At 45.9% G+C, this 17,064-nt stretch overlaps 1 protein-coding gene across 1 annotated transcript in view; it reads right to left on the bottom strand.

Moving 5' to 3' along the window:
- TrpA1 (Transient receptor potential cation channel A1) overlaps positions 1-15,936 on the bottom strand; it is a 143,269-nt gene extending 127,333 nt beyond the window's left edge. The window contains exon 1 of the mRNA XM_075669202.1: positions 15,659-15,936. Within this exon, the coding sequence (XP_075525317.1) occupies positions 15,659-15,850 (192 nt within the window). The 5' untranslated portion in view covers positions 15,851-15,936. The remainder of the gene's footprint in view (positions 1-15,658) is intronic.
- Positions 15,937-17,064: the final 1,128 nt, after the last annotated feature.

Raw genomic sequence — 17,064 nt, 5'->3', positions numbered from 1 at the left:
TAAGGAAATTATGAGACCTATAAAAATATTAGTATTTTTGATGATTGACTAACAATATTTGGCTGTCGTAACATTTCCTTATTTTATAGCGGAGGGCGCCGAAAACATCTCTTATCATAAAGCGTTGACTTCTTTTATTGCGATAGCAATTATATGGACACTTCAGGCGCATTTCAGCCGTCGCCGTCGCCGTGAGGTTCCGTATAAAGTCCAAGGGCCATAATATTGTCGCCACGCGCCGTATGCTGTATGTTCGAGTGAAACCCGTGCGTGGGTGAGCCTGTGAACGCGGCTCATTCTCGCGTGTGCGAGCGAGTACGGCTAAAACCCCTTAACTTCGTAAAGTAGCGTCACTCTCCTCCTCCACCTTTACTCCTCGTTACTCCTTTCTTTAACGCTGACTCCTCGACCGTGGCGCCGCCTTCACTGCTCGAGCGTAGCGACAGCGCCAGCATGCGCTGCTCGCCCACTCCGTAGACGCTTCTCGAGCAAAAATGGCGCTGATGCATGGCGCGAGCGCCCACGTGACGCTATTAGGCCAATAGCGACGCGGCGTCGGCCTCGGCCAGAGCGCGCGAGGAGGAGGCGGCATGCTTCAAAACGTGGCAGTACTTAACGAAGTTTGAGGCGCTTTAAGTACGGCGAGCAGGAAGCACGCCTCCTCCTGTCGCGCGCGAGGCACGGGGGTAAGGTGAGGGGGGGGGGGGGTGGTGCTGGTGTAGGGGCGTTCTTCATTGGCGGCTGCTGTATACGGCGCGGCCTTGTGGGCGCCCTATCTTGAAAACGATCTGCGACGTGGCCAAAGTGCGCGCCCGCGCGGGCCTCATCTTCAAAGCGACCTGCGATGTTTGCAGAGTATGCGTAGTGCCGCTAGCTTCGTGCGCGCTGTGCGTTCGACGTTTCGCTCGCGCTGCAGGGTGAGATGCACCGAGGTCCAATTCGTCAATTCCTCACTCCCAAATTTTGACAGCGAGTTTCCGCGCTCATCGAGCGAGACGTGTTCACGTTTACCTGTGCGCGCGTGACACGTACCGTGCTCGTTAATTTAGTTAAAACACGCTGGCGGGATAGTAGGCTTGAATCCATAATAGAATGTGCAAGCGTGACTCAACGAGGACGTAGAAAGAAACACAGAGATCGCGCTATCTATGCGTGTTCGTTTCTCTCTACGTCCTCGTTCACTCACGCTTACTCATTATATCATTGTTAATTTAGTTAGTAAGCGAGTGTTTACAAGCTTACATGGCCGATAAAACTACTATCATTATTTCGCATAGCTATCTACTAATTTTCTATCGCAATCGGTGCTGCGCCTTTCGGGCGAAACAGATAACTTTTTTTATCCTGGCCTCGATATATTTTTTCGTAAATTTTATAGCATGATCGCATTGCGCTATCCTGATGAACGTCTGATGCACATACTTATGTTCTTGGAATCGCCCGAGTTCATTATATCCTGTGGTCTTTCCGCTCGAAAGTTTCCTAACGCTAGGTGGAGCTTGTTATAGTGCTCTAAATATTTTGACCGTCATAAGGTTGCGAACCAGGAATGCGTGACAGAAACTTATCAACTCAGATAACTAGCATGAAGAAAAATCTATGAAACATAATTTATAGCAGTGTTGCTAGTCATTAGTGAGCCAAACATACTACCTTTTAATTGTCCTGTTGGCTTTGAATAAGCTCTTCACTGCAGGAATCTTCGTAATTGCTTCTAGAGGAGACCTCACAGTGCCAAAATCAATTTTTAGACGCAGGCAGAAGCAAAATACAAGTACTAAACCCAGAAAAAGTTCGCCTAAAATCGATAATTGCCGCGTACCCTGCCTGTACACAGTCAAAAAGTGCGCAAGCACATTAGTCGGATTGAAAGTACTGTAGTTCATGTTTTTAGTTACATTTCGTGATTTAAATTCTACCCATTCTGATTTCTTGGTGACTTGCAAGAAAATTGTCATGGTGACTGTTTTGCCTACCTCCTGCTCCAGACCTCGTTACAGAAACGTCTTTATTTTTCCTTCCTTCTAGCTTGCTACGACTGAACAAAGAATAAAACGCCGAAAGAGACGTGCACGAAGCGGGAGGAACAAACGCCTAAAAAAGCCGTATTCTTGAGGAAATCTATCGCCAAAGTTACTGTTCTTGCGTTGTCTAAAAAAATGCGAAGGTTAATCTTTTGCGGTAGTCTGTCAACGTTTTCATTGTTTACGTTTTTGTCTGGCACACGTCTATAACGCTCACGTTTATTTGTTCGCGCTTTTGTGGAGTGTTCCGCACGTATACTGGTTTCATAGTTATCGAAGAAAAAAAAATTCCAGTTTCATTCCGCTGGTCCAGAATTCGTTTCATGAATGCTTCATGAAATTTGATGTGCTTGCCACGAAGAGACATCACTTCCTTTGAACAGCCCTTCGCGTATGAAGAGGCGTCGAGTATAAGAATGCAGAGTTCGGAGGCAATCGGCAACAGAGCGTGACCGAAACGATGAATACGCAATCGAAATGTCACGCGTTTGGCGTATAACCCTCATCTGAATTACAAAGCTGTCGGATTACAATACCCGAAGGTTTTACGTGCCACCCTGAACGAGTTTGAAGAAAGTACACTTCTCTCTTAGGTGAAACGCAGATGAAATGGGACGTTTTATAGTAGGATTTGCATAATAACTTCTCTAGGGCTCTTTCACGTGAACATGATAAAGTTTAACTAAAAATACGAACGCATAAGAGTTGTCAAATTCACGTTGTTAAAAAGATGGCCCTTTCGTTTAGCAATTTTAATCACTCCCTCCGTGCGCCAATGTGCGCGAAAGAAGCGAGTCCCACTCTAGGATAAACGTCGCCGTGTAAAAAATGTAAAATCAATTCTCACGTTATACGCATGAACAATACCATATCTGATCCCAATACAGATATAGCTAGTTGGAACGAAGAGAAAATAAGGCTTTCTTTTAAAATCTAGAATCAGATCACTTTGCGACTGGACGCGCTGAAATTCCGATTAACTTGCAACCCTGCATAGACGATGTCGCCAAAGACTTTTCTCAAGTTGTTACCTCGGTGTTGTGTAAGTACACTGCTCTGCAATGGCTTAGACTACAGGCACCGTTGTGAAAGCTAAGTATGATATCATTCCCCTGAGAAACCACGTTCGCATTTACATATGTATCCTCCTCTTTGCTGCTGGTCTGTGCGGCATGCATTAAACCCAATTCTAGCGCACGCCGTAATAGACAAAACATTCACTAAACTTTCAGATGTTACGCATATCACATTCCCTGCCAGCCACATCAAAAACACCCGTTTCTGATATATGCCAGGGACTGTGTGTCCAATCTTTACCTCACTTTCGACTTGTGGTATTTTAATCAAAGCATTTTCACTACGCCGGCGTACATACACTGGCGTGAATGTACTATTCAGAGGAATGTGTTTAGTTTGCTTCTGCGCCAACGGAGTAAATGTACTCGCAACCGGAGAAAGTTAGCTCTGCTTGCGCATAAACGTAGTCAACGTACTCTCAAATGGAGTAAGTTGACTTTGCTCGTGCACAAACGGAGTCATCGCACTCCCAGAATGACCGAAGCCGGGACCAGTGGCGAAGCCAGAAACTTCGTTCGGGAGAAGGGGAGGGGGGGCTCACGTTGCAGCGCGGCCTCCTCCTCATAGAATTTGTCGACGGATCAAATACATGAATAATAACTGCAGTGCCATCGCCAAAGATGCTGCAAACGAATTTTCGAACGCTACGCACTGTGAAGGCGAGTAAAATGTGTATCTTTTCATAAAATAATACGCTCGTATGTCCCAAAAATTGTGCCCGAAATAACTGATATCAATGCTTCCACATTTTTTCGTCTATTTAACAAATACAGGATATATCACACTAACTTCAGTACTATATCAGTTACCAGCAAAACATTGCGCGCCTCTGATATAAAAAAGTAAAGGCCGTGAATTGAAGAAGTTGAGGACAAAGTTTTTGAGGACAAATGTTTTAACGAAACTGTGCCATTCAACGTATAATGGTTTCCAGCAAGTACGGACGCGAGCACAACAAGTAGAAACAGACAGGAAAATGCTGGACTTACAACTGTTGTAAGTCCAGCGTTGTCCTTTCTGTTACCTTCGCTGGCTTTAGTGTCGTGACATGGATGCTTTGGCGCAGGTGAAGCGTTGATATTCTTCTCTGTGTCATGACGGCACAAATGAACCACCACAACGCTTCGTCTCATCAGGCCTGACTGCATGCTTTGTCAACTTGTCTGGTAGTGTGTTTATTTGACTTGTCTCGTTGTATGGTCCGATGTACGACTTAAGAAAAGTTGATGCACCTTTAGCGTCAAATGTTTATAAAACCACTAAACCCATAGGGTTTCGAAATTGAAAATCTAAAGCAAGACTTTGGAAATGTCGAGGCACCTTTCGCATCAAATGTTTACGAGAACTTTATAACCATAAAGTTTCGGAATTGAAATCCATGCGCACCGTGGATTCTGCGGCCTCCGCAAGACCCCGCGACGAGCCCGCTCGCCATCAAAACGACCTTGAAACTTTGTGCTCGGATGGGGCTCCTTGCGCAGTGCGACTCCCGGTCCATGGGCGTTGCCGCGAAATCCAGCCCGAGTTTGCAATGTTCGCGCTCCAGCGTGTAAAAGACATTCTAGACAAAATCCACAATGTCCTCCGGCGCCGGGCGTTGTTTTTGTCGGCGGTGCATGTCAGCACGAAAAAATTCCAGGGGAGGAGGGGCTGAAGCCTCATAGCCCATCCCGGCTACGCGCTTGATCGTGGCCCAGTTGTAGAGCCGCCTGCCTCCCCCCGCCCTCCCCCCTCCTGGCTGTGGGAGGTCATGGGTCGGATTCCTATGGCCACAGGGCACGAAAATAGAGTCTGATGGTCCCATGCCGCCAACTCCCTAATAGGTGGGTGTCCTTCTATGAGTCTTAAATTCCCGTAGTTGCCGAGGACCTGACCGGGAGCGCGCGCGTGCCTGTTTTACCGGTAGGACACTAGCGGCTGCGTTCGTCCACCTCCCACAGCAGCGGCGGATGCCCGAATATTGTATCAAAATTGTTCTGGGGACAGGGAACACCAGAGGAACCTCCGCAAATCACTATGCGGCCCCTTTTCAAGATTATAGTCCGTATATGCAACCGAGCGCCAGGTCGCGGTGCTTGTCAACGTACTCAAAGTCTTGTGACCGTACTCGCGCACGGAAAAGATGAACTCTCAGAAGTGGCGTCAAACATGGGACACGCGTGCAGGTTTTCCGGAAAAGGAGTTACGATGATTCTCTGCTTTCTTACAGCTGAAGCCGCTAACTCGAAACGGTATCTAATCAGTGGACTCGGAACGCCACAGTCTGGACACGTCGCAACGCGTATCAAGCGGACGAAAGTCATGATAACCTTGAAGGTATGGCCAGATCCTGGGAGAAAGAATACAGCAACGGAAACATGCCCGGTAGGCATAGTCATCTTTGTCCTTGTGGGACAGTGTTGGTCGTTGTACAGTAATTACGACCTTGCCACAGAAGCGTGTCATTCTTCTGCAAAGATTACTTGACTGAAACCCAAATGAGAGGCCGATATATTTATTGAAATAAGTCAACTATGGCATGACATCGAGGTTGAGACACGTGACGGTAAGGAGATTAAGCATACTCGCCCGTTGAAATTCGCATCGAGACAGCTAGTAATATTACTATACCACCGTTGATGGTAATCTGCTGCCCCTTAACTATGATACCGAGGCTCTTTTTTGAGCCTATCTTGATGTTGGATATGTTATTACTGAAGGTTGTCGACCAATGGCAAAAAAAAAACAGCATTAACAAGAACAACGCTGCGCGAATTCGACGCCGTGCTGTCCAGCAAAACAGACGTTGCCAGAGACCGTACTTTATGTAAACCAACATGAGGTGGCCTGGAACGAAAAGTCAGCTTGGAGTTTCGCCAAGCGCGTCTCTGGTTTCGAGATGACAGCTCGGAAAAAACAGCGGTGGGCCGTAGTGATGCTTCAAGAAAAAGCGCTTCGCTTAAGGCTGTCAGAATAACAATGTACTGGCACTCGAAAGAAACGACGGCAGATTTCGAAGTGCCTCCTGCACCATTCGAAATGCAACATCGTTGTTCAAAAAAAAAAAGAAAAAGAAAAGCAGCGTTCATCAATGTAGCATGTAACATAGAATGCGGTGACGTTTGTGCCTGGATCATAAATACGGACTGCAACTGAATGTTCAACTCCATCTCTGTGGGTGGAAGTAATGTAATGGCTTGTATTTATGTTCAGATGCGTTTTGGTGCGATTCCTAACGCAGAAGTCTCTATAACCGAGGCCACGAAGTGAGATGTATTCAGACGACATTTTTTATTCAAACAGAAAAGTAAAGTTGAGAGCGGTTTGGGAGACCGCATCACAAATCTATTCACTTGAAGGCAAACCGATTGTTTAAGTGAAACAAGGAGAACCGGGGCGGCCGTCCCAACGTTGTGCCATAAATATATTCCGGCAACTGTGCTTGAAGGAGGAAAGTTATATTAAGACATCACATACTTACAATTGTTCAAGAATCGATCGCTTAAGTGTGGTTTATAAGAGGAGATCCCAGACAAACACTACAAATTACAGGGACCTATTTGTGGTCATGGTATCAGATTGACAATTGTTCAAGGCTAGCTCGCCTAACCTTCATTTAGAAGAGTTGATCCCAGGCTAACACGGCGAGTTATAGTGCCGTATAAGTGGTTACGGTATCACAATTACAATTCTTCAAGAATAGCTCGCTAAGTTACGTTTAGAAGAGGTCGTCTTAGGCGAAAATTGCGATTTGAGGTAACGCACACACACACACACACACATACACATATATATACACACACACACACACCCATACATATATATATATATATATATATATATATATATATATATATATATATATATATATATATATATATATATATATAGCGAGAGAGAGAATTATCAGTCATAGCACTCGCAGTACAGCCCTCTGGGCCGTTCTCTTTTCGAAAGTAGCCTTATTAAAAAACACAAAAGTATTTCGCTCTCGTGAGCAGCAGTCCTTGAGATAGTTGCTCGGGCTACCTTCCCACACTAGGCGTGCCGCGCTCGCACCTGTTTAAGGTTTTCCTAGACTCTACAGCCACTCGAGTTCGCTCTTATCAACGGGCGGCCATTTTTCCAAGAAAGTATGCCTTCCAACCGACCATCGCGGACAACATCAGTCTCTTTCCACTTAAGTATGAGGCTCTGGACAGGATCTATGGCGCTTCAATGTAACCTGGGGCCTGACGGACCAACCGACTGAGCTATCTCTCCGGGCAACATCCAAGGGTCACAAGTTCAAATCTCCTGTTCTCTTCCTTTTTTTTTGTTTTCCTTCTTTTTTCTTCCCCCCTTTTAATATGTCTTTTCTTTTAGTTGATCACTATACGGGGGGACCCCTTTAAAAAAATATCCTCTGTTATGTATGGCCACACATGTGCAGGTCAGAAATACCAGGCTTCTCTAGTTGAGTGTTTAACCGAGCTTAGATTGGTCCACCTTGACTGATCAAAGAAGGCACCACTGTAGGTTAAATGAGGCGTACAACTCCTGCGGTGGCGGTAGAGTATCCGCCTCGCGTGCAAGAGGACCGTGGTTTGAATCCCGGTGCCGCGCAATTTTCCACCGAAAAAAAAACCGTGTGTTGAGAAAATTCCACAAACAGGCCTGGAGTGCGGCCTGATCCCGGTGACCAGAACCGGTAACGCACTCTCTCACCAGAGCAGGATTGGCCGCCCTGGTGCAGTACTTGGCCACAACTTCCTATATGAATACAACAATCAAACCCCGGCCTTCAGTCCCCAGTCGCCGCGAAGCAACTGACCACGACGGCGGTCAGATCTGTGACGCAGCAGAGGGTGCTAAGAATCCCTGGCTCCGGACAGGCCGCCATTGGAATCTGAACCTGGCAACGTTTAACGTTAGAACGCTATCTAGTGAGGCGAGTCTAGCAGTATTATTGGAGGAATTAGAGGGTAGTAAATGGGATGTAATAGGGCTCAGTGAGGTTAGGAGGACACAAGAAGCATATACAGTGCTAAAAAGCGGGCATGTACTGTGTTACCGGGGCTTAGCGGAGAGGCGAGAACTAGGAGTCGGATTCCTGATTAATAAGGAAATAGCTGGTAACATACAGGAATTCTATAGCATTAACGAGAGGGTGGCAGGTCTTGTTGCGAAACTTAATAAGAGCTGCAAATTGAAGGTAGTACAGGTCTACGCCCCTACATTCAGTCATGATGACCAGGAAGTCGAAAGCTTCTATGAAGACATGGAATCGGCGATGGGTAAAGTCAAAACAAAATACGCTATACTGATGGGCGACTTCAATTCCAAGGTAGGCAAGAAGCAGGCTGGAGACAAGTCAGTAGGGGAATATGGCATAGACTCTAGGAATAGCAGGGGAGAGTTATTAGTAGAATTTGTAGAACAGAAAAATATGCGGATAATGAATACCTTCTTCCGCAAGCGGGTTAGCCGAAAGTGGACGTGGAGGAGCCCAAATGGCGAGACTAGAAATGAAATAGACTTAGGTCTATTAGGTCGGCCTGAGCTAAGGTGCTCTAGCCTGCTACTCTGCACAGGGGGAGGGGGAACGGGGACATAAAGATGTGTTGAGAGATGATGATGACATAGCAAGAGGGAAGCGCAAAGGTGAAAGCAAGTTCAACACTCTGATGATAAACATTCACAAATGTCATCCATGAAGCCACAGTCAGGTTTCGCCTCAAGTTTGTAGTCACCAATTTGAGTGAACTTAAAAATAGAGGCGTTAGGACGAAGCTGGTGTGGGCCTCCCCTGCGTGACCGGGGTAGTTGGAGAAGTATGGGAGAGGCCTTTGCCCTGCAATGGGCGCAACCAGGCTGATGATAATCTCAGGCGAAAATTGCGATTCAAGGTAACATATATGTAGGAATGCCGATTCGCATTAAATTAGACATAAAAAAAAGGCCTGACGAGAAAAAAAAGATGAGATGAGCCTAGCAAACCCAGGTGGTCAATACTTCAAACAATGAAAAAGAAAAGCGTGACCAGAAGTAAGAGGCAGCTGCTCAGTTAAATCGCGAACAAAATTTTTCAAACATGTTAATTTCTAATATCATCATCATCATCAGCCTAGTTACGCCCACTGCAGGGCAAAGGCCTCTCCCATACTTCTCCAACTACCCCGGTCATGTACTAATTGTGGCCATGTTGTCCCTGCAAACGTCTTAATTTCATCCGCCCACCTAACTTTCTGCCGCCCCCTGCTACGCTTCCCTTCCGTTGGAATCCAGTCCGTAACCCTTAATGACCATCGGTTATCTTCCCTCCTCATTACATGTCGTGCCCATGCCCATTTCTTTTTCTTGATTTCAACTAAGATGTCGTTTACCCGCGTTTGTTGCCTCACCCAATCTGCTCTTTTCTTATCCCTTAACGTTACACCCATCATTCTTCTTTCCATAGCTCGTTGCGTCGTCCTCAATTTCAGCAGAACCCTTTTCGTAAGCCTCCAGGTTTCTGCCCCATATGTGAGTACTGGTAACACACAGCTGTTATACACTTTCCTTTTGAGGGATAGTGGCAACCTACTGTTCATGATTTGAGAATGCATGCCAAACGCACCCCAGCCCATTCTTATTCTTCTGGTTATTTCAGTCTCATGATCCGGATCCGTGGTCACTACCTGCCCTAAGTAGATGTATTCCCTTACCACTTCCAGTGCTTCGCTACCTATCGTAAACTGCTGTTCTCTTCCGAGACTGTTAAACAATACTTTAGTTTTCTGCAAATTAATTTTCAGACCCACCCTTCTGCTTTGCCTCTCCAGGTCAGTGAGCATGCATTGCAATTGGTCTCCTGAGTTACTAAGCAAGGCAATATCATCAGCGAATCGCAAGTTGCTAAGGTATTCTCCATCAACTTTTATCCCCAATTCTTCCCACTCCAGGCCTCTGAATACCTCCTGTAAACATGCTGTGAATAGCAATGGAGATATCGTATCTCCCTGTCTGACGCCTTTCTTTATAGGGATTTTGTTACTTTCTTTGTGGAGGACTACGGTGGCTGTGGAGCCGCTATAGATATCTTCCAGTATTTTTACATATGGCTCATCTACACCCTGATTCCGTAATGCCTCCATGACTGCTGATGTTTCGACTGAATCAAACGCTTTCTCGTAATCAATGAAAGCTATATATAAGGGTTGGTTATATTCTACACATTTCTCTATCACTTGATTGACAGTGTGAATATGGTCTATTGTTGAGTAGCCTTTACGGAATCCTGCCTGGTCCTTTGGTTGACAGAAGTCTAAGGTGTTCCTGATTCTATTTGCGATTACCTTAGTAAATACTTTGTAGGCAACGGACAGTAAGCTGATCGGTGTATAATCTTTCAAGTCTTTGGCGTCCCCTTTCTTATGGATTAGGATTATGTTAGCGTTCTTCCAAGATTCCGGTACGCTCGAGGTTATGAGGCATTGCGTATACAGGGTGGCCAGTTTCTCTAGAACAATCTGACCACCATCCTTCAACAAATCTGCTGTTACCTGATCCTCCCCAGCTGCCTTCCCCCTTTGCATAGCTCCTAAGGCTTTCCTTACTTCTTCTGGCGTTACCTGTGGGATTTCGAATTCCTCTAGGCTATTCTCTCTTCCACTATCGTCGTGGGTACCATTGGTACTGTATAAATCTCTATAGAACTCCTCAGCCACTTGAACTATCTCATCCATATTAGTAACGATATTGCCGGCTTTGTCTCTTAACGAACACGTCTGATTCTTAACTAGGAATAGGCAAGAATCAGACGTGTGCGTTAAGAGACAAAGCCGGCAATATCGTTACTAATATGGATGAGATAGTTCAAGTGGCTGAGGAGTTCTATAGAGATTTATACAGTACCAATGGTACCCACGACGATAGTGGAAGAGAGAATAGCCTAGAGGAATTCGAAATCCCACAGGTAACGCCAGAAGAAGTAAAGAAAGCCTTAGGAGCTATGCAAAGGGGGAAGGCAGCTGGGGAGGATCAGGTAACAGCAGATTTGTTGAAGGATGGTGGTCAGATTGTTCTAGAGAAACTGGCCACCCTGTATACGCAATGCCTCATAACCTCGAGCGTACCGGAATCTTGGAAGAACGCTAACATAATCCTAATCCATAAGAAAGGGGACGCCAAAGACTTGAAAAATTATACACCGATCAGGTTACTGTCCGTTGCCTACAAAGTATTTACTAAGGTAATCGCAAATAGAATCAGGAACACCTTAGACTTCTGTCAACCAAAGGACCAGGCAGGATTCCGTAAAGGCTACTCAACAATAGACCATATTCACACTGTCAATCAAGTGATAGAGAAATGTGCAAAATATAACCAACCCTTATATATAGCTTTCATTGATTACGAGAAAGCGTTTGATTCAGTCGAAACCTCAGCAGTCATGGAGGCATTGCGGAATCAGGGTGTAGATGAGCCATATGTAAAAATACTGGAAGATATCTATAGCGGCTCCACAGCCACCGTTGTCCTCCACAAAGAAAGTAACAAAATCCCTATAAAGAAAGGCGTCAGACAGGGAGATACGATATCTCCAATGCTATTCACAGCATGTTTACAGGAGGTATTCAGAGGCCTGGAGTGGGAAGAATTGGGGATAAAAGTTGATGGAGAATACCTTAGCAACTTGCGATTCGCTGATGATATTGCCTTGCTTAGTATATTTCTAATATACTGTGGTTTAAATGTTACAAACGGGGATAAAGTGTCTCAGAAAGGCACTTGAGCTCTCTTGATGACCTTTATATTACATTGTGCTACTCCATCCGTCAGGTACTTAGTTGATCTTGAATTTCCAATATAGGCTTTTGTAATATATTTAAGATAACGGTTGAGAATAACAGCTATCGCCGATCTACCACGAAAGTCTATAATATCGGGTGGATGGACGGCATTATCTTTTGTGCAGCACTAGGTTTCTCAACTGTGAACAGTTGAGAAGAGCATGTTATTCTTTTTATCATAAGCATTCCTTCGTTTATAGGATAATCTCAGGGATATAGATAGCATGTTGCTCTGTCGCATTATTCAAGATTCAGTCACCGTTTCTCATTGCCTCTTCAGTGTAGGGAACATCGAAGTAAAACCATTAGCATGTTTTCTTCACGCTATTTGGCATTTAAATCTAAAAAAAAAACTTTATCATGCAAGGATGCAGCTATGAAATTAAAAAGGCATTTCTGGCTATGTGAACTCTTTTATTTTATTTTATAGTGACCCCTGCCTTATTCTGTAGTAACGGGTACTTGAACTCAAAAAAAAAATCCAGCGTGCGTACGAACAACACTTATATTCTCTTTCCGTTCTAAACGCATTACAATAATATAAGATTAAAGGGCTGAAACACAATTTAAACGTGGTAGCAACAAATAAAATATCCCATCTTCAACTAGTGCTTTGTTCGATTATAAATGAACTGCTGCGGAGAAAGTGAGCTTGCACATACTTGGGCTACTCCGTTTATTTTTGTTGTGCAGGCAATAAGCCATTAAACAAATACGAATGGCTATAAATAATACTTAAAGTAAAAGTAACATAAATCCAAAATGAAGAGAAACATAACCATAATTAGGATAAAAGTAGCCGAGAAGTTTCACAACCACCAAAGAAATAATTTAATAAAGTGAACTTAATAATTGATAAATGATAATAAATCTTAGCATAAAAAGATAAAGACGTGACTACAAATAGCTGGAGCAACGCGTTAGTTTGATATATGGCGTTAAATAACTGCCGGGCGAAAGAGCGTGCTTAGACGACCTTGTAATTCAACTAAAGTTGGCTCGGTTTTTCACGAATTTAGCGAAGTATTTCAGCAGCACCGCTGTAGCATAAAATCAAAGATGTCGCAGAATTCATGGCCGCGAGCTAAATATGCAAGAAAGAAAAAAAAACGGCATCTGAAACAACACTCAATGGCGCAGCAGGAGGTTGAGGGTTGTTTATACAAAGCTACTAAACAAAGAAACAAGCTTGAATGCCTTCTTCTTTTTTTTAGTCTAGTCGGGGGCAGCTTCGTATTTGCAAACCCAGACGACTTGCTCGATGAATTACCGAACTGAAAGTTTTGGCAAAGCGCTGAGATATATCGCAGAGGAGAGCTGAGATATATCATCTGGCACGAGGAGTTGGGGCACGGAGCCAATAGCGCAAAAGAAATGTAAACAAGAGTCGTCCTCTTCCGGAGGAGGCTCTCAAAAATAAACGTAACGGCACACCGCTACGTGCTAGGTGAAGCCGGCATGCAACCGACAAGCAAATGGAGGCGTTGATAAGAAGCAACCCCCTTTGGCCGAGCTGCGCGGACGTCATCAGAAATCGAACCGTCCGTCGCAGCAGATCAAGCGTTCGGCGAACTCACACTTTCGCTGAGGCGACCGCCGAGGAGTCGCCTTTAACGATCAAGACATCTCGGAAGGCGGCTATGCCAAGAGGTAGGTGGCAGAGCACAGAATGACACTTGCCGCGAAGAACAGAGCCTTTCCGACTGTTTTATCTATTCGCATAGTTGCTGCGCTGTGTGCTGTTGCGCAAGACACGGACCCCCAAGACGGACCCCTTATATACGCTGCTGGACCAATGGCGCCCCCTTGTGTCACTACTTAAGACTCCCGCGATGCAGTCCTTGTACTCCGCAGGCTCGATGCCGACGCGATAAACGCAGCTGATAGATGGCAGGCGTACCCATACCACCTAATTCCGTGGACGAATGATGGTAGGCTGCTTTTTACTGATGAAGTTACTGTTCTGGATGACTGAAAATGTAACACCGCGACTCGACGCAAAGGTATAAATGAAAAAGCACAAAAAGCAAAGAAAGAAAGAAAGAAAGAAAGAAAGAAAAAAAGAAAGAAAGAAATCGTAGATGAAAAACTGTCATTGTGACATTTCTCGTTGGCATTCGATATGTGCTGCGCTGCTTGCCTATTCCTTAGTTTAGTGACTTCATCATTCTTCACACGTATATTTCTAGCTTGTAAACAAGATCTTCAGTTGAAAGTCGGCGTTTATCTTAGTCCGCTTGGCGTTTTACGTCCTTGCTTCAAGGTACGCTGTGGCATTCCGGATGACGGAGAATCGACTAGCTCCGATATCGGACCTCACTAAGTTCTCGGAAGCATTTTGACCACATGAAATCACTGGGCCCTGCTCAATGTAAAGCAGAAAGGACGGGGTGACTCAGACTAACACCACGAGGGTCGTTCGCAAAAGGGAAGGGGGCATTCAGAACTCTTTTCACACCCTAGCAACAGCGCAACGGTCTGCGAGAACATAACCTTGACATAATAGGCCTAGCGTGAGGGTCCCCCCGTGAGAAGTGGCCCTCGCAGATTTCCAGAGGGCCCACCTGATAACCAGGAAGGATAGCGAGGCAGAGAGAGGAATATAAATAATTCAGGGACGTTGACCAGTCAAGAGTCCAGTTGGCTACCCCACGCTGGGGGAAGGGAGAAGGGGAAGAGAGAGAAAATGGAGAGAGATCCAGGAAGCATCGTTGCAGGAGAAGTGAGCGTGGCAAAGTAGATGCTAACATTGCTCCCGAATGAACATACGTAGGTACTTTTGTGTCATTAAAGAAATGAACCGGATTTGTCCAAAATTTGCACGCAGCGCGCATTGGTGCAGCAAGAAGGCCACTAAGGAGAACGAAAAGCGTGAAATACTTGGAATACCTGAATAACAATGGGATTGACATGTACATAACAAAATTGCTTGCACTTGGTTCAGACACACATTAGACATACACGACGCAATATAGAGAAGAACTTGAGCAAATAAAATACCGCAACCTGCTTTTTTCAGCTTTAAAACGCAGCGAACTTTGTAGAAGCAAAGTGATGTCGCTGAACCTTGCTGCGTCAAGACCTCCCTGTTGCTTTTTGTATTGTTGAAGTAGGCGTGGTGCGTAGAGGAGACACAAAAGAACAGTTTTACACTTCTGAATTTTGAACACCGTCGCCCACGATTATTATGTAGATTTGCCTGAAGCAACTCGAACGATTTCTGTAAAGCAACGGTCCTTGTTCAGTGAATTGGAATCTTGACATTCAAGCTGCGGCGAACGCTTGGTCTTGCACAAGCGTCCAAATAGACAACTTTCGCGAGAAGCAATTTTCCCATTTCGTTTTAACTACCGGAGGAGCTGCTTAGTGCGTCCGACAAGCTGCAAAAGTTATTTCGAAATTCTTTGTCACGCACTGTACGTGCGATGAGTCGAACATTCACAAGACACTAAATGGTATTCCGGGTGTTGCCGATGCACATTTGTCTTGAATTCAGTTTAGCGATGACATTGTGACACACAACATATCTGCACTCTCAAAAAAACACATATGGCGGCCAGCCGGCCAGAGCATGAAGTCAAGCCGGGGCTTCTAAGCGAGAAACTACACAGTATAAATCAACAGGCTATTCATTTGCCAGTCACGTTTGAGAAATCATTTCGTTCGCTCAGTCAAACAGACAAGGTCAGATCGTGCCAGAGGTAACTGCCAGGGAAAGCAAGTCGGCGACAACCGCCACGTACGATAGCCAGGAACCATTCCCACCTTGATCAGGGCTTCACCTATGGCGGCGTCGATGCGTGTCGAGTTGAGCTTGCGCTCGAACTTGAGCAGTTTGACCACCTTCATCGCGGTCGGTTCGAGCAGGCGCGGTCGGAAGCGGAGGCTCTGCAGCTGTATCGAGTTGATGGGAACGGTCCGCAGGGCTGTGACCAGGGGTATCTTGTCTCCCACCATTGTCGGTGCCAGCGCAAGGCGAACGTCAGTGCGCGGCCCCGGTAGTGCCGGCGCGCGCGCGCGTTAAGAAGGCCCTTCCTTGTACCAACTGACACACAGCACACCACCGTCAGCGAAGGAGCGCCGCGCGAAACTTGCGCCGCCGCGCACTCCGCTCACTCCTGTGTCGCGATGACGCCCAGGAGGATACGAGGAGGAGGGTAACGGAGGGAACCCCTGGATACGGGGAAGAGCACCGTCAGCGACACGCGCGCGCGTGGCAGTGGAGGAAAGGGATAGAAGGAGAGAAAGGGAAGAGGAGGAGCAGGCGGAGGAGAAGCGTGCCATATTGCAGCTTTGCCCTCACTTTCGACGTTTGTGTTAGGAGGTTCTCTCCGTTCCTTTTGAAGCCCTTCATCCCTTGTGCCTCATCGAGGCTGCGTGTAACGCCAGCGGGAAGTGGGCTGCTGTTGGCTGCACGAATTGCTCTGCAACGTAACAGCCGTTGCTGTGTGCAAAATAACGATAAATGCGCAAGTTTAACCTCCGAGTGAATTCGTTTATTTGTCCATACAGCCTGCTTTATCGAATGTAGAAGCAAATGAATGGAGTTGTGATCGCCTTGGTTGGCCGGCGACAGACTGACTGCTTGATTGACGGATCGATCGATAGGCAGACTGACCGGTTGATTATTTGCTCGATTGATTGGTCGACACACACACACGCGCACACACACACACACACACACACTCACGCACACACACACACACACACACACACACACACACACACACACACACACACACACACACACACACACACACACACACACACACACACACACACACACACACACACACACACATGTTAAGACCGCATAGAAAGAGCGATATTTTGGGTAATGAAGTGGTCAAGGGTAGACACTTCTGCCATATGCCCTCTAGGCGTATAGTGTTAGGTTGGTCTGAGGATATGCTTATCGTATTTGACCTCCCCTGGAAACAGGGGAGAGCCTTTGTGGGGGATAGACCAAAAGGTGTGTCGTTGTGCGAAGCAGGCAATACAAATGCATTTACGGTTCTTCGTTTCAACAAGGAAGGACTTCGTCTTCCACAAGTTTCTTCCGAAGGATCAATAAAGCGCTCACTTTGCTGTTAACTGGAAAAGAAAGTCTCAGCGGGATCTAATGTCTCGCCTCTCATTAACAAAATAAGAAGCAGAGGGTGGAAGTTGCC

This window comes from Dermacentor variabilis, chromosome 9, assembly GCF_050947875.1.
Source record: "Dermacentor variabilis isolate Ectoservices chromosome 9, ASM5094787v1, whole genome shotgun sequence".
Classification (NCBI taxonomy): Eukaryota; Metazoa; Arthropoda; class Arachnida; order Ixodida; family Ixodidae; genus Dermacentor; species Dermacentor variabilis.
The sequence above is the reverse complement of the archived record's forward strand: the minus strand, read 5'-3'. Positions and strand labels throughout refer to the sequence as shown.